This window comes from Mustela putorius, unplaced genomic scaffold (assembly GCF_011764305.1).
Source record: "Mustela putorius furo isolate JIRA1106 unplaced genomic scaffold, ASM1176430v1.1 tig00003845_pilon_pilon_pilon, whole genome shotgun sequence".
In the NCBI taxonomy this organism is placed as follows: Eukaryota; Metazoa; Chordata; class Mammalia; order Carnivora; family Mustelidae; genus Mustela; species Mustela putorius.
The window spans coordinates 96240474-96264836 of record NW_025421998.1 but is presented as its reverse complement, the minus strand read 5'-3'; the positions used below and the strand labels follow the sequence as shown (position 1 = coordinate 96264836).

The 24363-nt window shown below is 39.3% G+C and overlaps 1 protein-coding gene across 2 annotated transcripts in view; it reads left to right on the top strand.

Annotated features, from left to right (window-relative positions):
* TPK1 (thiamin pyrophosphokinase 1) overlaps window positions 1-24363 on the top strand; it is a 335576-nt gene that overhangs the window by 252511 nt on the left and 58702 nt on the right. The window contains exon 9 of one of the 2 annotated variants that reach the window (XM_045063115.1): window positions 9688-9824. The exons of the other annotated variant lie outside the window; for it this stretch is intronic. Within the exon in view, the coding sequence (XP_044919050.1) occupies window positions 9688-9809 (122 nt within the window). The 3' untranslated portion in view covers window positions 9810-9824. Of the gene's footprint in view, window positions 1-9687; window positions 9825-24363 lie in introns of those variants that run through there. 2 annotated transcript variants of the gene reach the window in all.

The window sequence follows — 24363 nt, the reverse complement described above, 5'->3', positions numbered from 1 at the left end:
CGGGAAATGTCTTTTCTTTGTCCACCATCTTGATGAGCAGCTTAGCTCCACATAGATAATAAAATCTTATTTTCATTCTCTTTTTGGCCATACTTTTGGAGTTTCTGTTTTTGCTGTTGAGGAAACTGCAATTAAGCAAACTAACTCTTATGCATTGATAATCATTTTTAACTCTGTCCTTTAGACCTCATTTTTCTTTGATATCCTAAAGTTTTATTACCATATGCATAAGTGTAACCTTTCTTTTATTCTAATTGGTTTTTCTTCACCCTGATAAGTGGTATAGTTAATTGATGCTGCAGATTTTCCAGATATCCCCACTTTTCAGATGAGGACACATGGTAGTTCTAGTAATTTGCCTAAATTCACATCCTTAGGGATTGTTGCACTCAAAATTGAAATTCAAGTCTATAGTGCTATTTTTCCTTATTTCCAATTAGTAAATGAAAGACTTTCCATCAAAGGTAAGTTGATGTTAAAAAGAAATCACTAAAATGAATTTTGGATAAAGAGGGAAAAAACAAGAGGAAGGCACACGTATGGGGAAACCTAGAAATGAAAAAGCTTAGGAAGAAGAAATTAAATTCTCTGGGACGGAGCTCTTAAGTTCTTTACACTTTGGCCTAAGAAAATATCAAATGGAATTGCTTTCGGTTTGCCCAGCCCTCTTATTTATAACACTCAAATTGAGTGTGAAATTATGCATTCATTGTTCCTTCTTTTATGCCCTTTCAAAGTATAGAAATAAATGACAGAATGAAATAATTTCATAGCACTAACTTGAAAAAGACTCAAATCTAACCCACGTGAAATATTTTTGAAGGGAAGAAATTAAGAGAAAACCATTTGAAAAGATTTTTCATCTCAATGGAAAATAATTTGTAGTAAGTGTGTACAGGTACCAAGATGTTCTGCAAGAGTTCTCTGTGAGGATTTTTAAGTGCCAGGCCATAAGGGGACAGCTTGTGGATCTCTAAAACTACACTGGGTAATAATGCAGCTTCAGTGAGAAGCACCCTGAATCCTCCTTCCATTATGTCAGAGTGATTCCGATCCGTTAGTGTTGTGAGTCTGCAGTGCCGGGAGAGGGCCGTGCTAGAGAGAGCAGTTTGGGATTTCTTGGCATATAGGTGTCATGGTTCATTGTGAACTAATGCCACTAATGTGTGAGATGTTTTGTATTTTTTAGGTGTTTACATTACTATTTTTAATTACTGCTTTTCTAGTCCAGTGCTGGAAAAATAGCACTCCAAATCTGTGATATCAGTATTTCCTGTGTGATTCAAGGACAGTATCTGTTGTATCCTTTTCTTTTTAAAGATTTATTTATTTGATGTGCTCGCTTCGACAGCACATATACTAAAAAAAAGATGTATTTATTTGAGAGAGAGACTGAGTGTGCAGTGGGAGAGGGGCAGAGGGAGAGAGAGCCTTAAAGCAGACTCTGTGCTGAGCGCTGCCATCGTGGGGCTCAATCTCAGGATCCTGAGATCCTGACCTGAGCCAACAAGAATGGAATGCTTAACCCGCTGCGCCACCCACGCACCCAGGTCTCTTTTGTATCTTAATTCTTTGATAACTTGTGACCCACTTTGAATTGAAGATATTAACATTTTCACATAAATCACATGCATTAGAGATCAAAGGTGATAATCAGGATGGGTTTTTTTTTTTTTGGCTCTGTCACCCACCCAAGGAAGCTGTTAGTGAACGTTTCCCAACCAAGACCATTTTCTTGAGTTTACAAATAGGTGAAATGCCTATTTCATCACATTTGAGATGTTAACGATTATAGGATACATTTTTATTTTATGTTCACTGAGGAAAAAAATCCTAATTATAATTGCAGAGATGAGGGGGAAATGTACATGTTAGAGTTGATAAAATATGGTAGAGCAAATAGCACAGAGCTTATCAATAGACATAATTTGTTTATATACTTTGTTTAATTTATTAACTTCTAAGAAGTCAGCTAGGATTCTGATAAGGACTGTGTTGATTCAGTGGATCGGTTTAAGAAGTAAATCCATTTACACCAATGTTAAGTCTTCCAACCCATGAACCTGGGGTACTTTCATTTAGATCTTTAATTTCTTTCAACAAAATCTTGCTATTTTCATGAAGTATTTTACCTTTTTTTTTTTTAATTTGGTTTCAAAGTATTGTATTCTTTTAATCCTATCATGGATGGAATTCTCTTCTTAATTTCATTTTTAGGTTATTCTTTGCAAGTATATAGAAATAAAATTGAATTTTGTATGAATTGATCTTATATCCTGCAGTCTTGCTGCATTCATTTATTAGTACTAATGGTGCTTTAGAGGATTTCTTGGGATTTTTTTAATATTCAAGATCATGGACTCTTGCAAATGGATGTGGATTCTTTTGTTTCTTTATCTTGCTAAATTGCCCTGACTAGAACCTCGAGTACAATATTAAATATTTAAATAATACCGAAAGCAGCGAGTGTGAACATCCTTGTCCTGTTACTGATTTTGGATGGAAAGTATCCAGCCTTCCACTATATGATGCTAACTTTTGGTCTTTCATAGATGTCCCTTATCACATTGAGGAAATTCCATTCCAGTCATAGTTTGTTGAGTGTTTTTTATCATAAAATAGCATGGATTTTGCTTTTTAAAATTTTGTCTATTGAGATGATCGTGTGATTTTTGTGGTTTTTAAAAAAATTCTATTGAGATAGTATATTACATTAATTGAATCACAGATGTTAAACCAAACTTGCTTCCTTGGGACAAACCTCACCTGGTCATGATGTACAGTTTTTTATATATTGATGGTTTCTGTTTTCTATTTTGTTGAGGGCTTTTGTATGCATATCCTATAATAAATTGTTTGGTAGGGTTTTGTTTTGTTTTGCTTTGTGATGTCTTTGACTGGTTTTAGTGTCAGGATAATAGTGCTACCTACCCTTGAAGTCTAGGTATTCAAGAGACAAACCCCAGGGAAGTCAGCCAAGGCAACCAAAGCAAGACACAAGGGAAGTAGGTCTAGCAGGCAGGATGCAGATTTGGGAAGGACAAAGCACAGTGGTAACTCTGGTTGCAGGAGATACCTGGCATATGTTCTGACCCAAAGACAGGTGGTGCCTTGCACCTCGGCCCCCTCTTGTCTGCTCACTGCCACAAAGAGGAGAGGGGAGGGGAGGAGACCAACAGGGCCATCTTGTTTCTAATTAAAAAACAGCTGGGGCTGGCTGGCCCTTCTGAGGATAAAGATCACTGAACGTTGAAGCAAACACGACTTTATGGGGGAAAAGTTGCATTTATACAAAAATTATATACAGTATCCTGTAAGTGTTCTTTTAAAAATCATGCATCTCAACACATGGGCAGGAGAAATTTTCCCCCTTTCGTATTTAGTTAGTCATCAATGACTTAGAGTCTCCGTGGCTTTTTATGATTAATTTAGAAAAGTCATTAATGTTTTCATAGCTCATTTTTATTTATAAATGGGAAATGCTAGCTATAAATTCCAGGATTGATCTTTCTTCATTAATAATTTTCCACTAAGAATCTTTTCAAACCTCAGAAATAAAAAATTCTCTTACAAATTTATGTAAATTCAAGTGTGTGATGCATGGGTGAAAGATTTGTTTTCCACAATAGTCATACCTATAATATTACGTTTATATTATTTACATAATTTAGGATCGTAATTGCAAATAAGTATTTTCACAGAGGTTTTTCAAGGAGGCCTTACATTTCTATTCATAGAGTACTAAATATTTCCAAGTATTTGGTAAAACTTTAAAATGTAATAGTGCGTACCAGTTTCATTACTTTAGGCTGCACTGAGTGATTTCTTATGCTTTGGACTACATTATGGGAATAGCAGAATATTACTTTCTTTATTAATAGAATGTATTAGGAAAAGAAATCTTGTTGATACTACATCTTGATTTTTTTTTAATGCATTCTATATAATATGCCAGCAAATGACAATTTCTATGATGTGTGGGCTGGACTTTGTGAATGTTATCTCCTTTACTTAGATTCTAGAATAATTATAATATCATAATGTCAGGATGATAGTATCACAATAATGTCATTGGTTGTTGAGACCTATGATTTTCAAGTGAAATAACTTATATCTAAAAATGACTTCCTATACTCTGGTTTCTCTTCAGATTACATAAAAATGACTTCCTAAAATAAGTGAATAAATAAAAATGACTGCACAAACCACACAGCTTTCTGCAGCCAGACCTGACCTAAAACTCAAGTGTCTCAACTCCTGGCACAGAACTTTCGCCTCCTGATCTCCTTACTAGCACTTCAGGAAATTTTGTGTTTGGTAACAGATATAGATATATTGAAAGATAGATAAACCTAAAGTATGTGATGTTCCATAGGTTAAAAAGTGACCATATTGGTTAAATTTTTCATGATTCAAGTTTCCAGATGTATCAGTTTCAAATTGCTGCTGTAACAAATTACCACAAACTACTGGCCTAAGCAGTGCATCCACTGTCTTATAGTTCTGGAGGCCAGAGTCCTATATGGGTCTTAAAAAACAAAAATCAAGGTTCTGACAGAGCTGCTCTCCTCCTGGAAGCTCCAGGGGAGAATCCTCTCCTCACCATTTCCAGCTTCCAGAGGCTGCCCTCATTTCTTGACAGTGATTCCTTCCACTGTCTTCAAGGCTAGCAGCGTAGCATTGTCAAATTTCTCTCTCGCCTCTACTTCCATTGTTATATCTCTTCCTCCAACACTGACTCTATAGCTGCCTGCATTTAAGGGATTTGTGATGATGCTGAATGGCTCAGGATAAACCCATCTCAGAATTTTGATTAAATCACATCCTGCAAAACTCCTCCTACTATATAAGTGATTTATTCACAGGCTCCATGGATTCCAGTGTAGACATTTGGTGGAGTGGGGGGGGGGGGGCGCGGGGAGGTGGAGTGTTATTCAGTCTCCCATATCAGGTTTGTACTCAGTGAATTAAGTAATTTTCTGAAATAATATTACTGAATACAGTTATTACGTCATTGAATCTTTATAGTTATCCCGAAAACTAACATGTGAAGACTTACTTATATTGCCATCGAGAAACTGAATTTCAGTATTGCCATTCATCTGGCCTCAGATAACTTGTGATAAAGACTCAAGATAAAATAAAAACAAAACAAATTATGTGAGCATGATTTATTTGGTGTCCACAAAGGAGAGGAACGAGGGTAATAATTTACATCCGTCTGGTTTCTGTTCTCCAAGGACTGTCGTCAGGTTTAGCCAAGTATGTACTCTGATCGGTGAGAGCCACACAGGAAGTCAGGCTTGCCAGAGCCAGGAGCTCCATTCGGCTGGAGGGTTGTAAGCTGTCTCTTATTAGACATATTCCTCTTTTAAAATCCTTTTTATATTTCTTACTTTGTTTAGCCTTTGAAGCTCGACTTACATGAGAAACTGATAGTTTCTACCAAAATTAGGCAAAAGGGGCACCTGTGTGGCTCAGGATTTTGAGTGTCTGACTCTTGATTTTGGTTCAGGTCGTGAACTCTGAGGTGTGAGATAGAGCCCCATGTTGGGCTTTGTGTTTAGCTTGCAGAGTCTGCTTGAGATTCTCTACTTCCTCCCTTAAAATAAATAAGTAAATCTTTAAAAATAAAAGCAACAAACTGATATGTGATTAAGATGGTGAAAACACAAAAGGCAGAAAATTTGACTCTTCCTTATATTGCTTTTATAGCCACATTTTACTAGTCTCAGGGCTCTGAAGGTCATTAAAGGTTAAGTAAGTATTAATGAACTCACTGAGCACACATAAACACCATCAAATTACTAGTTTATTTATGCGACTATCTTTGTTATTTCTGTCCCTTACACACACACACACACACACACACACCTGTGCCATGGGCACATGCTTGCAACATGAGATATTACAAGTTTGGATTTTCTAAGCATGTACCTAGATTTGGCCAGTCAAGGGTTATAGACCACAAAACTGCCACTTTTGATAAGTTCTGAATATTAGTGCTGAGGAATCATTGCACAAAATGACAGTCTGGGAAACTCTAGGATCCGGCTTTTATGAAGGAGGCAAAGTTAGTGGTGGTGTTGGTAAGCAGTAGATATTATTAGTACAAAGAGGGGCAAGATTATTTTTAGACTATGTCATTGAGAAGGATTTTCAAATACTCTGTTTGTAAGCAAATACTATATTTTCAGACATTTAAAGCTAGTAACATATGGCCTACTACAAACTTGTGTTAAATATATATTTCATTAACTCAGCTTCAGTTCTATTTTCTGTGTTGTAGGATTTCAACCAGACATGAATGATTTTTCTTCTCTTAAGGCCTTGCCCTTTTGTGATTCTGCTGAGAGCACAAGGAACCAACAATAATTTACTGTATGCCATAATCATCCTGTTTTGTTTTTAGAAAACTCCCTACAGCCTGACAACACACATTTATTATGGTTGATTCTGGGCATTTAAATATGAAAACAATTAACGTGCATTTGTAGGGAATATGACAAATGGGAACTTGCGAGCAGACCAATTCTTCACTGACCTGCGTTCAAGAACACTATTATAAGTCAGGTTTGCCTCCCCAGTTTTTAAATGAGTTGATTTCCTAGTATTTATGTGGGCAGGTTGACGGATGGGAATGACTTCGGTGTAAGCTCAAGAGTCCCCTTCTATTTCCCCTCCTCCAGGTTGCACTTTTGTGCTGATTCAGATGTGTGCTCTGGGCATTCAACCATCCAGCTAATATACTGAGACAAGAAAGCAATAACTTTTGGTCATTACACGAATTGTAGAGAAAGAATCAAGGGGTGCGGGTGAATAAACTTTTACTGTGGGAATAGCTCACAGGGCGTAATTTTCTACTGAGTCCAAATAATCCTACTCTGCGTTGTGAATGGCACCTTCATGTAACCCATCTCTCTTTTCTCTACACTCACTGTCGTTCAGATTCAACATCAACCCTCTTCTTAATGCAGAGTATTATTGTCCCCATTTTATAGATGAGGAGACTGAGTCACAGGATGTTAAATGAATTGTCCAAGTTCATTATTTCCTGAGTCCTCTGTGCGCATAGGACGGATGCATCACTGGGGATTTACATAACTATTTTTAAAAGCTTTAAAAGGATCTCAGAATCCTTTTTCCAAATGAAAGTGGAATTTTCCTTGAAATTGGGCAACATCAAAGACAAAGGAGATAGACATTAACACCTTAGCAATTACAGTCATGTTGCAAGCCCCACGTAAGGCACTCCTTTCCACTCTGTAAGACCCAAGTCACACGGTAGAACCCACACAGCTTTGCAAAGTGAGTAATTCAGGTGTAATTTATGCTCACTGTGATATGATTTTTGGGGTGATTATAACCCAAATGTCAGTCACCATGGTTCTCAAGATACTTGTAATAAAGATTCAAGGGGGAAAAAAATTTATTTAGCATTCACCAAGGAGGATGAATGTTTAAAACAGAATTTTTGAGTGTCTACAGATTCAAGGATGAAGAAGAAAGAACAGTGATAAAAGGGCAGGATGGCGTAGTTGCAGGAGGTTTAGGCTACATGCCGTTTTCTCAGCAGCGAGCTGCCACTCTGTCCTCTAGATTGCTTGTAGGCCAAATTGTGAAAAAGTGGAAAGTATTTGGAGAATACTAGGCTTAAATTAGAAGAAGAGAGATCAAACCGGGGGAACTGTCCAGTATGCAGACTAAAATAGAAGCCTCCACACAAAAGGGCTTTTCTATATAACTGTGTATCCCAAATAAAGTTTGTGAAGAAATATTTACTTTTTTTTGGCTGTAGTTCAAGGGAAACTCAAGGTACAAATTACAGAGACAGGAGGTAAGTTCTCAAACTTAATTACACATCAGGGAACTACCCTGTAGTCTTCTTTCCTCTTCCAGAGAGGAAAGTAGGATTGAATTACCAAGAGAGGGTAGAAATCCTCTGGCTCTGAGATTTAAAACCAGCCAAAAAAAGCTTTAAACCTCTTGACAAAGCAAGGCTCTGGAGATTATTATAGAACATACAACTTACCTTATTTCTATATAGTTTGTACCTTGAGTTTCCCTGAAAGTGAGCAGAAACATGTACCTGTTTACTTCAGTGAATCATTTGGAGGAAAGAGAACTGTAGGGTTCAGATTCTGACTCTAAAATGAGGAGGTTCCATGGTATTGGGACACCATGTGGACTCCTCACCGGAGGTTTCATATATGTCAAGACTTTCTTCAGTTCAAACACGGGCTGCTGAAGCCACAGAGAAATGGAGGGGTCCAGATTAAAAATGCCAACAACTTAGATTTTCAGGGAGACCTCCATCTCCTCGGTTCCCTGTGTGCTGGCAATTAGAAGAAGCAGTAATCGGAGAAACAGGAGATGTTTGCTTGAAAGTTGTGTCAGGGCTGATGTTGCGCTGTGTGGGCCCATCTCGCAGAGATTTCCTGGCACGTGATGCACTGTGTGACAGGGCTTTGAACTTCACAGAGGAGTACATCCTGTGGCATCACTAGAGTTCATAGTCTCCGGCTGAAGGTTCTCACTCTTCAGAGTTTACAGTGAAGCCACGAATGGGAAATAATTACTGTTCCTCATTTATACTGAGACAGAGTTGGACCTCTGGCTCCAGTCAGTAAATTGTTCTCTGATAAAGTTCTGGTAGCAGTATTGCTATTGCTCTCGCTCAGAAGCCCTGGTGCCCTCGCCACACTTTGGCTCCCTTCTCAGAAGCTTAATTGCAAGGATCACTTTGGGCAAATTTCATTGGTCTTTTTGACATATCTGCTTTCTAGACCCATTTAATTGCAAATTAACAACAACCTGTTTCTCTCGACTATCTGTCCCCAAATCTGGTTTTCCTTCTGTGTGTGTTATGTATGTATGTGGTAAAGAATGTGCTTAGAAAAAAAAATTACCCAAGCAAGAACACTTTCTGATTTTTTTTCTTTTTTTTTTTTTTTTGGCCAGCTACACTGATAGCCAACTTTTATTTTTAACCATTAAAAAAATTATTTGCACTGTATTAGTGGCAGTTTAAGTGTGACATGTAATTAAGAAAAATACAAATTTACCCCTGTGGTGTTTTCAGTTGACCTGTATCCGCCAAAGGCTGATACGGGATAGACAGGGGTAAAGAAGTTTTGTTTCTTAGAACCTTGCCTGGTACACACTAATTACTAATTACTGTGTGAATTACTTAAATAACTTTCACCCCTTATAGAAGGTGGGGATAGTTACTCACAGGGGGAAATCTGGTTCGTGCTTGTAGGACAAAGTGAGTAACAACAGTGATGCGGGCCTCGTTCTCATCCTGGTTCTGCTGTGATTCTGATATAAATATGAGCACTGCCTTCATCCACCCCAAGTTTTCAGTTCTCTTTTGTTTAAAATGAGCGACTCTGTACGAAATCATCTTGGTCTCTTTCATCCGTAGCATTCGTCTCCTTTACTCTCACTCGCAGAATTGTACTCTTGTTCTTTCCTCCTGAATGCGTGTGACAAGCATTTGAGGTCCAGTGCACATGCCTTCTCCCCAAGACCTGAGCCCGTCCCCCGGTGTTCTCAGTGTGTGTTCTCCCTTGAACATCTTCCCCTGCCTCCCACCGATCTTACTCATCTCCAAGGGCCACTTCAAATCATGACCTTCGTGAAGATTTCCTACTGAATGTGATTTCTCTTTCCTTTGAATTCCAGAAGTGAGCTGTGCAGCCCTTTGTGTGTTTCCCTGTGAGCTTCTTTGTGCACATTTCTTACTCCCTTTACTAGAATGCATTTGCCTCAAGGATTTGGTGCCTGTTACCTGCAATGACTCTTAGTAGGCTAAAATAGTGCCTTGCATGTTTTATGTCATTAGCAACCTTGTTTAAATTAACATGTGCATTTTCTCCACATGAATTTTTAAGAGTCAACTGCACTATAGTGAAAAATGTTGAAGCGAGAGTTCTTTATCATAAACCTTTGAAACAATTAGGATAGTAAAGGAGATGCTGAATTTCAATGGTGAAAATAGCTATAAAGTCTGCCAGAAGTTGGTAAGGCTTAAAGTGATGCCATTCAGAATGTGATTATAACCAGAAACCATTACTGAGTGTAAGCCAGTGTGTGTTGGATTGGGACCTACCTGGGGATGGTCCACGGAGGCCTGAATTTAGAAATCTCATGTTACTGGGGATTTTAAAGGAATTCACTGTTCCCCTAGATGACTTCTCTTGTCCATTTCTTTACTGCTGTGAGCATAAGGCAAGGTCTAAAACATTTCATTTTGTTTGGTTCCTCCGCCTCCATTTTTTAAAGACTTATTTATTTATTTTAGAAAGAGCACACAGGAATCTCAAGCAGACCTCCCCCACCCCACCCCACCCCCCGAGTGCAGAGCCTGATGGAGGTGTGAGCTCACAAGCCTGAGATTTGACCAGAGCTGAAATCAGCTTAACCGACTGAAATGCCCCTGGTTCCCTTTCCAGATGTTGAAAATCATATAAAACTATAATTTGAGAACAAGTATTGTTATAAAAACAAAGGCAGATGAAAATGGTTCTCTCATTGTGTGTCTATTCATAAAACTTAGAAGATTTGCTTTGCAAAAAGAGGGAAACAAGGAACTCCTAGCTCTGCTTTACTGTGTCCTATAGGTGCTCTTATGGCATCATGTAAATGTAAAAAGTGCATTCATGTTTGTTCCAGCTATTTTGTATCTTTATTTTATCCACTTAACTAGATTGTATATGTCTTTCGTTTATGGGCCCTTTAGGTTTTGTTCCTGTCCTATTTAGTAAAATCCTTAACATTGGATGTTTAAATGACGTGATTAATAACAGGAGTCCTTATCAAAGTTGCTCTGTCTTTCTCATATTCAGACCTTCCACATTTCTCTAGTATTGTCAACTGCAAGTAATGAAGTGGTTACTTAGTGTCGGAAACAAGCGGATTTACAGCTTGGTAAGAAATAGTGGATTCTGGAAAAAAAGGCAAAGAAGGAACAGTGAGCAAGGACGGAAGAGGAAAGGACTGTGTAGGTTATCTGAAAAAGACACCATCAGTTAGAGAGGGAATAATGAATAGGATTGTATGCAAAAGAGAGAAATTGCTGGATTTCACTGAAGGAATAATCTGGTCACTCTTGAAAATGCAGAATAGTAGCAGCCTAGTAGGGATGGAAGCCAGATTTCTGTTTCTTAAAGTGATTAGAAAGGAGTTTTGAGTGCACACTGAGAGCACAACGGCCAGAGATGTGCTGTTGTGGCAGAGATGTGCCAGAGATTAACCTTTGTAAAAGACATTCATCAGTGATTCCAGAAAAGCTATAGGTATGGAGTTTTGTTACTAAGGCAGCCTTTATGTCCAAGATGTAAAAGAAGTCTGTCTATGTTGAAAATCAGAGGGAGCCGAGAAACTGCAGAGATCCAGGGAGAAATTACCATTGGGAGAAATGGCAGAGAGGGAGGTATGGAGTGCAGGTGCCATCCCTGGGGAGGCTGGAAGGTGGACTCCAGAGTGGGGGTGGGGGGCTTTTAGGAGAAGTGTATTTAGCTCCAACTTCAAAACCAGAATCAGAGATCCAAATGGGGAGTGTGGTATTCGGTATTATGGCGAAGACACTGCCGGGTGAAGGCACTAATCATATGTGGTGTGAATCTACCAGCATCAGCATCAGCATCAGCAGGTAAGGCACTGGGTGTAAGATTGATTTAGAAAGTTTAAAATACCTATCCAGGAGAGGGTGTTAAAATAAATAACTTCTGGGGGCGCCTGGATGGCTCTGGGTTAAAGCCTCTACCTTCGGCTCCGGTCATGGTCCCAGGGTCTTGGGACCAAGCCCCGCATTGGGCTCCCTGCTTAGCAGAGAGCTTAGCTTGTGTAAGTACTAATGTAAGTACTAAGTATTAATGTAAGTACAATGTAAGTTCTAATGATTTTGATCCAAAAAAAATCACTAAAGCAGGTTAAAGTCACTCTTTTTTTCTCAAGATTTTATTTATTTATTTGACATGGAGAGAGAGAGTACAAGCAGTGGGCAGAGAGAGAGGGAGCAGGGAGCCCCACGCTGGTCTCCATCCCAGGACCCTGGGAGATGACAGCGGATACCCAACCACCGAGCCACCTCGGCGCCCCTAGAGGTCACTTGTAAAATAGTGTCTCACTGGCAGTTTTGGTGTGCTTTTCTTTCCTAGCCTGAGAGGACACCTCTGGATGAGGTTCAGGGTTTTGGGTCCTGGATGTACTTACACCAGCTCTTGGCACCTCGTACCCTGCACAGGGCTGTTACTGATTTACCATTAATGCTTGTGGCAATCACAAATTATTTAGATTGTCACAGTTGAAATTTTGCAGTTAGCTGTGTTTTCCATTTTACCAATGAACATATCTTTTTAATAAAGAAGGTATGAATAAAAGAAGAAAATGCTAGTAGTACCTCCCTATTATACTTGGACCTAAACGATCTGGGGGTGGGGGTGGGTTAACACTGCCCTGTCAGTATAGCCAAACAAACCGAAGACAAGTTTGTTACCTAGAAGTCAACTGATTTATTTTGCCAGCTTCATTTCTCATTAAGAAAATGCCCCTCTCTGCTTGGTCTGCTTCTGAGTCCCCTTCTATCTGTCAGCTCAGTGATCTGATCACAACTGATAGCTTTAAATAGGTCTAAATCCATTGCTTCTCAAATGTATATCCCCACCCAGACTTTTAATGACTTATCCTCACATTTAGAGTAAACACCTTGCTCCTGTCTGTGCTGCTTGTCCTGCTCTAGGATCTGACCTTCATCAGGCTGCCCTTGTAGTTCCTGTCTTGGCTTCTTTGGACTTGCTTTCCCGTATTTCCCGTTTCCATATTCCTCGTATCTTCCGTGGCCCTCCCACGTAGCACAATTCATGTCTCAGCTTGGGTGTTGTTTCTTTATGGAGACTCTTACCTGCTACGCAGATCTAAACTAGCATCCCTGCCCTCCCCTACCAAGCACTCCAGCACTCGCCCTGTTCAGTTTTCCTCAGTGTAACCATCCCTGTTTGAGACCATCTCATTAAATTATTGCTGTCTGTCTCTTCCCCTCACAAAAGTTAAGCTTCATGAGAGCACGGACTGTTGCCTGGCTAATTCTCTACTGTGTCTTGAACACTTAGCATGGTTCCTGCACAGAGTAAGCAATGAGCAAGTATTTGCTGAATGTGAACTTTCAGTTGGATTGGGTCAGATGGCAGATGCTAAAATTAAATCAGGAAAGAAGGATTAGCCTAAGGCTTGGCGTTGTGACCCTCCTGTCCTAACTGTAGTAAGAATGAAAGACTCAGCTGGGGTTATTTCTCCCAGGAGGAATCAGGAACAGCAGAATGGAAGGTTGACATGGACCTGGCTACAGTGGTGTGGCTGGAGGCCTATGTTAGACCAAAGACAGTGTTTGAAAAAAGGTGGGGAGTGAGGGAGGGAAGAAAAGGAAGGAAGGAAAGTAAGGAAGAAAAGGAAGAAGGAAGGAAGGAAGGGGAGGAGCAACAGTAGACCCAAAATGTAGTCATGGCCCCCCACAACAGCAAACCAAGACTTGACTGCACTTTTAACCTCTCCCAGAAATGTGACCTTTAACCAGTCGATCTGGAATTTCCTGATTAGCTCTAGTAATCAGGTCTGCAGGATAGATCCCCACCCTTCCCCCAAAGGGAGGTAGCCTTGCTTGAAACAATCCTCTCTTTGTCCCCAACTTCCCTCCCCATCCCCTCACGCCTTGCCTGTCAAAGTCTTCCATTTGTACAGTCTCCTTTCTACTTGCTGGCTGGGATGCTTCCTGATTCAGGAATCCTTGAATAAAGCCAATTAGATCTTTAAACTTACACAATTGAATTTTGTGGGTTTTATTTGTTTGTTTGTTTTATACCACATAGAGGATGTGGAAGAGGCGATACCTAGGAGGAAATCGAAGATTAATAACCGGGGGTGAATCTAAAATGATACTTTTTGCCAAGGGGGATCTTTCTGTTTAAAGTCCAACTAAATAAGATATGCTTTGAGAGCTCCCTCAAAACAGAAGTTTAAGAAACACTGTTCATCACTGTGATTCAGTTTTGCTGTGTCCCAGAATCCAGGAATTTTCCATGTCTGCAGATTCCACCACTAGATGGTGGGCTTTCAGTCCACAGTGAAAACCAGTCTTGGGTTCCTTATTGTCAGGCATCCCTGGTTTGAGGCCAGTGCCCTAGAATGGGCCGTTGATTGATGCTCTGACCACCTCAGCTTCCATTTTCTGCATCACACTTGCTTTTCTGGGCTTCTGCAAAGCAGCACTTGCCTTTCAAAGATTCATACCCCAATCAGATGTGCTCTTTCATTTCCCTGAATCTTCAGAGTGCTTTGCATGTCTGTTTAAGCCACTCCTAGCCTTGGATTATAAGAACCTGTATAACTGCTTTTACCCCTTTCCCAACTAGATCATAAATTCCTTAAAGGCAGAACTTGGGTCCTAATCATTCTTGAACTCTCTAAAACACTATCTACAGGCCTTGGACATCTGTGAACCAATGTAAAGCTTAGAAGGAAGAGGTGGTGGGTTTAAGTATCGGTTCTGGTACTTGGTAGGCACCTGACCCTGTGGTTCACTTCTCTAAGCCTACATTTTCTAATCTCCCGAACTTCAGTACTCATAGAGAAGATGATGTCCTAGAAGTGTCGAAAGGGTTAGATGAGATCGTGTACATAGAATGCTGGGCACAGAGTGTCATAAGCAGTGGATATTATTCTGGTGACCATTTTTATGGGTACCCAAAATACCAATCTCAAGAGGACCCAAGAGTGGCCCCTTAAGTGACTATTTGTAATCCTGATACTGATGACATTCTAAAATATTGACTGTCGCCAAGCCAATAATATATAATAGCAAAAATTCAGCTGAGAATACAGGCCTAGATCCTTAATTAAGAAAAAAGTGAACAGTGGAAAATCACTTCTGAGTCTTATAAATAGGAAATTGGATTTCCTAATGGGTAATTTAAAATACTTTGGGAGCATAAATACACCTGGAGCACTCAAGCTATAAGTTGGTGACTCAGAGAACAAGGGCGCAGAATCCTGAAATAAGCAACAGCAAATGGCCACTTAAGCTCTTAAAGAGCAAATTGCAGAAAATAAATTAATTCACTTAAATATGCATGAATCTCCTGAGTGGTGGAATATGCTGAAATGGTGCTGAATGATTTCCTTTGTTGTATGTGTTCTAAAGTACTAATAATGCCCTGCGCTCTGTGCCCTATACCTTTGATTAGAACAAATCCCAGAATCTTTTACCTTTTTAAATTGTTTTTAAAGCAATTTAGATGATAAAATGGGAAATTCCAGTCGAAGTGCACATTGGTCTCATTGATTTGGAAAAGTGGACAGCAGGTTTAGCAAAGGATAGATGCGGCCCAGAGGGAATGGGAAGTGATTCAGATGACATTGTTAGAAGAGAGCTTTGGGGAGGCTGACATAACTTTGCAGAAACTTCTCAAAAGTTTGAAACTTGTCAACCTTTCCCTTTCAACATGTGCCAAAATTTTAGCAGCCTCTGATACTGTGTGGCACAGCAGTTTAGGTTCCATGAATCTATGCCGTGGTAGGCTCCAGTATATTTAAAATATTTATCAGAATTATTACTCCGTTATTTCCAACAGTCTTCAGATCCTTTAATTTCCATCATGGGACCCACAGCCATGAAAATGCTGGTCCTTCATGTCCTTGCATACTTAAAAACAAATTCTACAGTCATATCATTGAATAAGTAAAGGAAAGGGGCCAGGAAGAGGAGGCAGAACATCAAAAGCAGAAGCGAACTATCCACTAAAGAACTATAATATTCAAGGCCATGTTCTATCTGACATTTTTAAGGGGAGGGCTTTAAGGAAATTACTGTTTGCCCAGCACATGCCAATTATTAGGGCAGCTTTCTTTTATGGCACCATTTCATTTTTGATGCCAAGGCAGTGAGGGGAATTTGGCAGCAGAGTGAGGGCTGGAGCCGAGGAGACCCGAGCGATGGGGTGGTTAAAGCTTAGAGGATTTGGCAGCCCTGTCTGAGAACAAAAATAATCAAAAGAATTGCCAAAAACCATAAAACCAGGGGAGTAGGGATGTGAAATACATCAATTTGATTTTCTGAACATGGAGAAATATTAAATCTATTCTAAGCCTATTATGATATCCATGTATTTTGTGAGTTTCTGTATTCCAGGAATTTCTCTTTTGCCCCGGGGCTATGAATAGGATCAGGTCAGATGAAGTTTTTGTTATAGTTTATTTTTTTAAGTTTGGAAAAACATACTTTTCCACATGGTTTAAATAATTTATAACTTATGTATAAGTTTGAGTATATATATATATATCCCTATTGTTGAATATTTCCTTTGATGCCAGAGGCTTATCATTTATATGCTAATTTGTTCTCTTGGGAAGCTATGATTTGTCATAATTACAAATAATATTTGAAGAGAAATCTTTTGTAGCAACTATAAAATGAAACGGCACCTTCCAAGAAGATGGTGTAGCATCTACAAGAGCGTGTCACGATAAGTCAGAAGTACTGATGTAGCTCAAGTGCGCAGTAGCGGTGGGGGTGGTGAGCGACGTTGCTGGGAATGTAGGTGGGTCAGATCCCAAAGAGGGTGTGAACTCTAAGAGAAAGTCTGGATTTCTCTGTAGGCAATGGGGAGAGATTTTAAACAGAGAAGGGAAATAAATGATCACCTTTGTGTTTAGCAAAGGTGACTCTGGAATCATGTATGAACTGGATTAGAGAAAGATACAATAATTTTTTTCTTTTTAAAAATCAGCCCAAATATGAAATTAGAACGTTATGTCAATTATTTGACTAGGTACTCAGAAGAGGCATTTTTTTACTTATTCTAAGTAGAAGGTCTGTTGAGTGACATTTTCTAAAAATGATGGCTGCATTTAATGTATTACCTTTTCCAATAGGTACTGCTGACCTTTAAAATCCCCACGTTTAGGGGCTCCTGGGTGGCTACAGTCAGTTGAGCCTCTAGCTCTTGGTTTTGACTCAGGTGGTGATCTCACCAGTCCCTGAAATCGGAGGTTAGACTCCACGCTCAGCCGGGAGTGTGCTTGGAGATTCTCTCCCTCTGCCCCTTCTCGACCTCCCTATCCCATCCCCCACTGCAACTTGTGTGCTCTCTGTCCCTCTCAAAATCAATCAATAAATCTTTAAAAATATTACAAAACTCCAAGTTCAACTTTCATGTGTGCTTATGAAAGAAGGTATTCTCTTCTTCAGGCATAATCTGTGGGATGAGCTGGTTCTTTCCAACAAAAACAAGACTGGAAGTATCTCTTACTCTGGTAAAATGTCCCAAATCTCTGTTTCTGTGATTTTATTCTGTCCTGTTGTTCCGTTCCAAACAAATGACCTACTAGTTTTTTGCTTAAAACAAGGTGATGCAATTTAGAGGACCAGATGTACTATAAATGAAGTCTGCAGATGTTAGAAAATCTTCACAGTTCCATACCTAGAACTATACACCCACTCTGCTGCATTTCATACTACCTTCTACTGCTTATAGGATTATACTTGTAGGTAGAATTCAAACATTACCTACAGAGATGTACTTATGGAGGTACCAACCGCTCATTGACACTTCAGTAAGAGTATATGTCCTATAATAAATTAAAAGCAGACATTTTTAAGAATTTTCAGTATGAAATACTGTTCTATCACCATTATTTTTCTAGTGATTAACTTGCTTTTCTAATAGCTGTGTGAGACGTTTTTCTAATCAGTGCACATGAGCCGTTATCAAAACTAGAATTCCTAATTCTGAGCCAAAACAGTTGGAGACCAACCAAATCAGGACCTTTAATAAAGTTTATGGGGAAAAAACCATCAATCTTTGATTCCCTTCCCAATTCTGTGTACATTATTGAACAATTTTGTCAAAGTTTTTCTACTAAAAAAATCTTTAAGAAATTTGAATAGTATACCTATTTAGCATGTAGTATTATTTAATCAAAATTTGATTTGTGAGGGTGAATCAACTAATGTATTCATAATTTTAATCGTGTTAACAGCTCTGAAATTGACTGATAATTACTTTAGAATTAGAGCTTCTAATTTGTACGTTGGTAATGTGTTTCCAATCACCAGCCAATGTAGTAACAATAATACATTGTCTTTCTGTCTTCATTGAGATTGTGATAGACAGCTGAGATAGGATATTTCCAACAGAACTAGATGTCAAACTTTTTTCCTGAATATTAAAAACTTCAGAAGTTTCCAAAGATGCAAGGCCCTGTGTTGCTTGCCTATGCTAGTCAAGCCTCTCATGTTCTCTGTGGTTTTAATTCAGTGGAAGTCTGTGACCAGGGGCAGCCTCCTCCGTGTCATTGTCACTGTCACTTCCCTACATACAGCACCAAGCAAACATGCTCTGTACACTACTGAGAGCCAAAAGTTTGGCCACATAGCTTTGTCCATGTCCAAGTTGATAGAAATCAGAGAGGCCTTAGAGAAGAAAACTCCATGGACTGTGAGTATTTCTAACAAGGTGTTTTAAATCTATAAGGACCGAGTATGTTAATGCAGGGATTATCAACATTTTCTCAAATTGCAAAACCCTTTGCTCAACCAAAATTGTTGTCAATAAACAACTGTTTTGTTTAAAATGGAATACTACTGTTACCACAAGTAGTGACTTATCATTGATTTTTTTTTAAGTTACTGAAATGAGTTCATAACATTGCACATATATTTCTTATTTTGGTTATGGCCCCTGCATTATATTTTCCGTAGGAAGTAATAGCTAATAAACCCAAGTGAATACTGAGTGCTTCCTGAAGTGTCAGAAACTGTTTTGAGGCATGTCTGTGAATTCTCCTGTAGTCCAACAATGTGAACTACAGTTTCACAGGTAGGGTGACTAAGGTATAAAGATAAACTTCGTTGCCTGGGGTCACGAAGCCTGAAAGCACTAGAACTGGAACCGTTCTCTGGCCATCTGAGTCTAAAACCCGTGTACCTAGCACTCATGTGCCACCGCCTACCAAAAGTAAAAATAAACCTTCACCAGGATCTCTGAATTCACAGGGCTGCTATAGAAAGATTTTTGCCAGATATACTTGAATAGAGTTTTTCTGAGAATTAGTTGCCTTATAACTTTCAGATAACTTAGTCCATAGGCCAAGGGTTTTGTCTTAGTACCTTCTTTTTTACCTCTTGAACTATTTATGAGGAAAAGGAGGGTATCAACCGCAGCTGCGCTCTGGAATCACCTGGGAGGTGATGAAACGCCGAAGCCTGTACTTCTGTTCTGCACATGGAGGGTCTCCACGTTGGCCTATCTCAGGTGTTACCTAGATGTTGTGGTTTTGTGGGGCTTTTTTTGTTTTGTTTTGTTTTGTTTGTGGTTTTTTTTTTTCTTCTTGCTTTTTTTAGCTTTCCCAACTGTTTCCTGTACAGTCAAGGTTAAGAAGGGCTGCATTTAGAGCGAAGCCACCTTTCTGCTGTGGTTGCGCCTCTGCCTGCACAGGGCACCCATGAGCAGAGTGTAACTGACAGAGTGGGCTGGGCTACGGAAATCACTCCAAGTTCAGTTTTCCCATAACAGGACTAGTTGGTAATAGTGAGCCCCCATTTTAAATTTTGTCAGTTAACATACGGTACAATACTGGTTTCTGGAGTAGAATTCAGGGATGCGTCACTTACATACAGTACCCAATGCTCATCACAAGGCTTTCCTTAATACCCATCACCCATCCAGCCCACCCCCTACCCCCCCCCCCAGTTTGTTCTCTGTCATTAAGAGTCACTTATGGCACGTTTCCCTTTCTCCTTTTTTTAATTTTTCCTCCTTCCCATACGTTCATCTCCTTTCTTTTTAAAATTCCACATATGAGTGAGATCATATGGTATTTGTCTTTCTCTGACTTATCTCACTTAGCATAATACCCTGTAGTTCCATGAACGCTGTTGCAAATGGCAAGATTTCATTCTTTTTTATGGCTCAGTAATATTCCCGGGTGTGCGTGTGCATGTGTGTGTGTATTTGTGTACGCGCACGCGCTGTGTGCCACATTTTCTTCATCCATTCATCGGTCGATGGACATTTGGGTTCTCTCCAAGTTTGGATATTGTTGATAATACTGAGTCTTTAAATGACTTCTTTAATTCCACAGAACCCAGTATTTCCTAAAAACTCCCAAATGAGCTCTTGAAAAACAGTCTCAGTGGCTCCTGTTCATTGTACATATGTGTTATGACCCCCTGGCATTAGACCCTTGTGATATGAAAGGCAATAAAATCTGAAGTTAGGAAAACACTATCTTGGATAATAGAACACAGGACTGAAAATGGGAACATTCTGCAGGAAGGAACATCTTGTTTAGTTAGCAGCAATGGTTAAAGAACCCATTCTTCATGTGGGCTCTTACTATCTCTTTAATAAGCTGTCGTCTGCTTTCAGCTCGAGGGCATGTCCTTATGACTGCGACAGAGCCAGCTGTCTAGGGAGGAGCTGCTGGCCCAAGCATGCGTGCAGACCCGTCCATAACACACACATCATGTGCACGTATGTAGAGATGGGGAGGAAGAGGAGAGGTTGACTTACATGGCTGTCACTATATTTTTTGCCAAGGGGTGGGCAAATAGATTAGCTCTCTTTTTTGTGACTGCATGTGCCAGCAATTATGCTTCCATCTAGAGCAATTAAACATATTCATTTGTTTTCTTGGAAATAACTGAAAGTAGATTATATGCCATCAAGCGATTTTTACTTCAGAAAACAAGTACTTGTTTCGTGGTATAACACCCCCCACCCCCCCCAAACACGCATACTTCCCACCTACTACCACTTTTGGTGTATTGTGGTTTTTTTTAAATCATGACTATTTAGTTCCAGTAAGTTCACGTATACTGTCATATCGAGGATGTTCCTTTTATAAATTACAAATTAAAATGTATATTGTGGTTTACTCCTTTTTTCCCTTTCCATATTCCGATTATAATGATAGTTATTTTCTATATAACTTTATATTTTCCTGTAGATAAGTTTTCTTTTTTCTGAGGATTTTGTTAGAACACGGATTAACAGATCCTTGGAAGCATGCAGACAAATACTTGCCTAGGAAAGACACGAATGGAGGAAGAAAAAAAATAACCAGTGTGCTCAAAATCCAGAGTTTCTTCCTTCTAGTTGCTGGCAGTGTTCCTTTTCACTGGAGAGCAGCAGAAGAGCAGAATTCTCTCCTGGACAACTCCCCCATTCGGAACTGCTGACTGTGAACGCACAGAACAATTAGTACTGAATCAGGGACTCACTAGAGTTGTACTTAACTTTTTATTTTCAATTAAAATATGTCACGTGCAATATTAGAGTAAATGAAAATTTAAATCATGTCCAGTGATACATTGACCTTCCAGTAAATTTGGAGAATTCCTTCAATTTTCCAGCTGTTCACTAAAACCTGACATAGAGGGGAAAAGAGGAGTGTTATGCTTCAGCAGTTTATTTGTTGGTTTTCTGATCCCGGATGTTGCCCAGCCAGGATTTTGAGAGCCCTGGGTTCCTTATTGGATTCCTTTCAATACCTCAACCTCTAGATAATTGAAAAATAAAATCATTGTGGTCCACTTGAAGAATTGTGAGTCGGGATTGATATATTACATCTTTTCTCTCTCTTTCTGTCCAGATTGTCATTGTGCTTTCTCATCATTCTAGCACCCTCGCTGCTTCTGGATCTGAAACATCTGTCTCTGTATTATTCCTCGCTCTTTATTTCTGTCACTAAAGTTCAATTGGCCATATGGACGGGGAGGATGAGAGACTGCTTGAAGCAATAAGCTTCACAGAAGGGGAAAAAAAGAGAGAGCACCTCATCTCTCCGCTGGCAGCTCCCTAAGGGAGTAACGGGCTCAGACAAAGACCCAGAGAGATTGTCAGCCTCGGTGGCATAGGTGAGCTAGTTTTTGCCAGAAGAGTCTGGCAAATGTCTCCTTTAGTGTGGAGCACAAATAGCCAAGAGGGTGGGGACTGCAGGGCAGCCGTGACTTTTCAGCAGTCTCATGGAAGAAAGCATTTCCTTCCCGGGAAACTTTATCTTGATGCTCCAATGGCCATGAAGATTAACTGCCAGACTGGCCCATCCCTCCTGTGTTTCAGGATTTACTTGTCAAAAAATGGCCAGGCTAATGCAACATGCTTATTGAAGGTCCGATCAGCTATGACTTGTGTTCTAGGCTGGTGCTGGAGCCAGGATGAACAAGTGTAATTCAAGTATACGGGGAAAGAGAGTGGTCCGATCCTACCGGGGCACAGTTTGAACTCCTTCGCCCCTGCTTCTACAGTTACATTACATTGGCCATTAGTGACCCCTGCAAAAAGGTTAATCAGTCAGTCAGTCCCTGTGAAATAAAATAAAAATGTGGGATTCAGAACCAGAAGCCTTGACCTTTCTCCTTCCTAAACGCTCTAGCTGATTTACAGCAGTCCTTGCTCCAAACCAAGACGACAGACGCCTTCTTCGCGTTATGTTCTGACTTGCTGTACGGCGCCTCTGCCTTCAACCCTTTGTCCTTTACCTTCAGCAGACACTAAATCTCCCTCCCTGCAGAAAATTACTTAACTTCCTGGGCTGGGAAGTAAAATCAAGTGCCATAAAAAAGTATTCTTTTGGTTGAGTCGGACCCAGAATCCACAGGAATGATTTATTATGAATCAGTTTCTCAGTGAATCATTTGTCCACTTCGAGAACAGACACTACCATACCTGGGAACAGGCTACAGTAGATATAGCAGGATAAACAGAATCATTTCAGCAGCTCAGCCTTTGTGGGACCTCATACTTAATAAGGACATTTTAATTAAATTACAAATTAGAGTTGTGTCCTGCCATCGTAAAGTGATTTCTGCTTTTGGAGCAAAGGTGGTTTTCATAGTCGCCGATACGATGGTTGGCTGTGTGGGGCCGTGCTAACAAGACCTGTGAGCAAAGCCTCATTGTTGGACCTGCAGTGCCATCTACAGAGCGGACTGAAAAATGTGGATTCAGTAAGAAACAGCCACATGGGAATTAAGCTGGGTATGTGTTTAGAGTTTACAGGAAGACTTGGTTACCACGAGAGAAAATGTTTGCAAAATGCTGTTATCCTACTTATGTCTCTGTCAGACTCCTCAGGGAATGGAGTGTTGGGTTTCATTGTGTTTTTTATTTAATTAACTGGAGAGCCCATTTGTTTCAAAAGTCCACTTGATAATCTCTGTAAGATGTAGTATTTTAACTTTGTGGTTACTTTGAATAGATTGTGTGGAACTTAATATTGTTTCATGATTTATTTATTTATTGTATCTACTGTTTGTATCTATCTTTCCCTGCTAGAACATATTCATTACAATAGAGATTTTTTGATCTATTTGCTGATTTTTCCTAAGAACCAAGAACAATGCATGCACAAAAGCCTATACTCAGACATTTGTAGAAGAATGAGTCAGTATCACTGGATATTGCCAGTAAGAGGACCAGATGTGGAAAGTCAGTTACACTTTTTGAGTCTTAGATTCTTGCATTTAAAATAAGATGCCAATACCTGTTCTTCCCATCATTCTGCTCTGACAAGTAAGCAAAATAATGAATGGAAAAGCACAGTAAACTGTAAGGCACTATATAATTCAGACATTTCCCCCAAGTATTGTTTTTTGTAGAGTTCCATATAAGACCCCTCTTCTCCCCCATAATTTTCTGAGCCTCAGACTATATAGGTTGGGGCTTGGTAACTGTGGTTTTGTAAAAAAAAATTCAGATGATCCTAAAGCACACTAAAATTTCAGAATTTCTGGCATGAAAAAGAGGTAGAAACCATATCGACTCCAAAATGAAAGTTGCTCCTTTAATATTAGCCCTCCCTAAATTATTTCTGGATAGGAAATTGTTCCCGATAAAATGGATTTCTTTGTCATAAGGAAACTACAGAAAAATTGAATTGATCTGTTATTATCTAGCTTATGGCATCTTGTACTGCCTTTTATAAAAATTTAGAATGGAAGGATCTAGACATACGTAAAAAAGATTCCCCTGATACATCAAAAGTATTGAGTGTTAGAGAATTTTACATGTATTTCATAAAATGTAGAATATAAATGTTATATTAATTTAAAAAGAAAACAAAAGACACATCTAAGCTTTTATAAAACTGATTTTTAATTTTATTTAGGAAATGCCACTTATTTTTATGCTAAAATGCTGTACATTATATGTTTTTAGCACATTACAGAATAGTTAACTTCTTAGCATTAAGGTTATTTCTCTGCCATCTTCTTTTCTTAAGCATTTTTTGAGGAATAAATGCGAAAGGTCACATCTTCAAGGTCACCAGATTTGTAGACTAACCAAGCAAGAATAAAAAAGT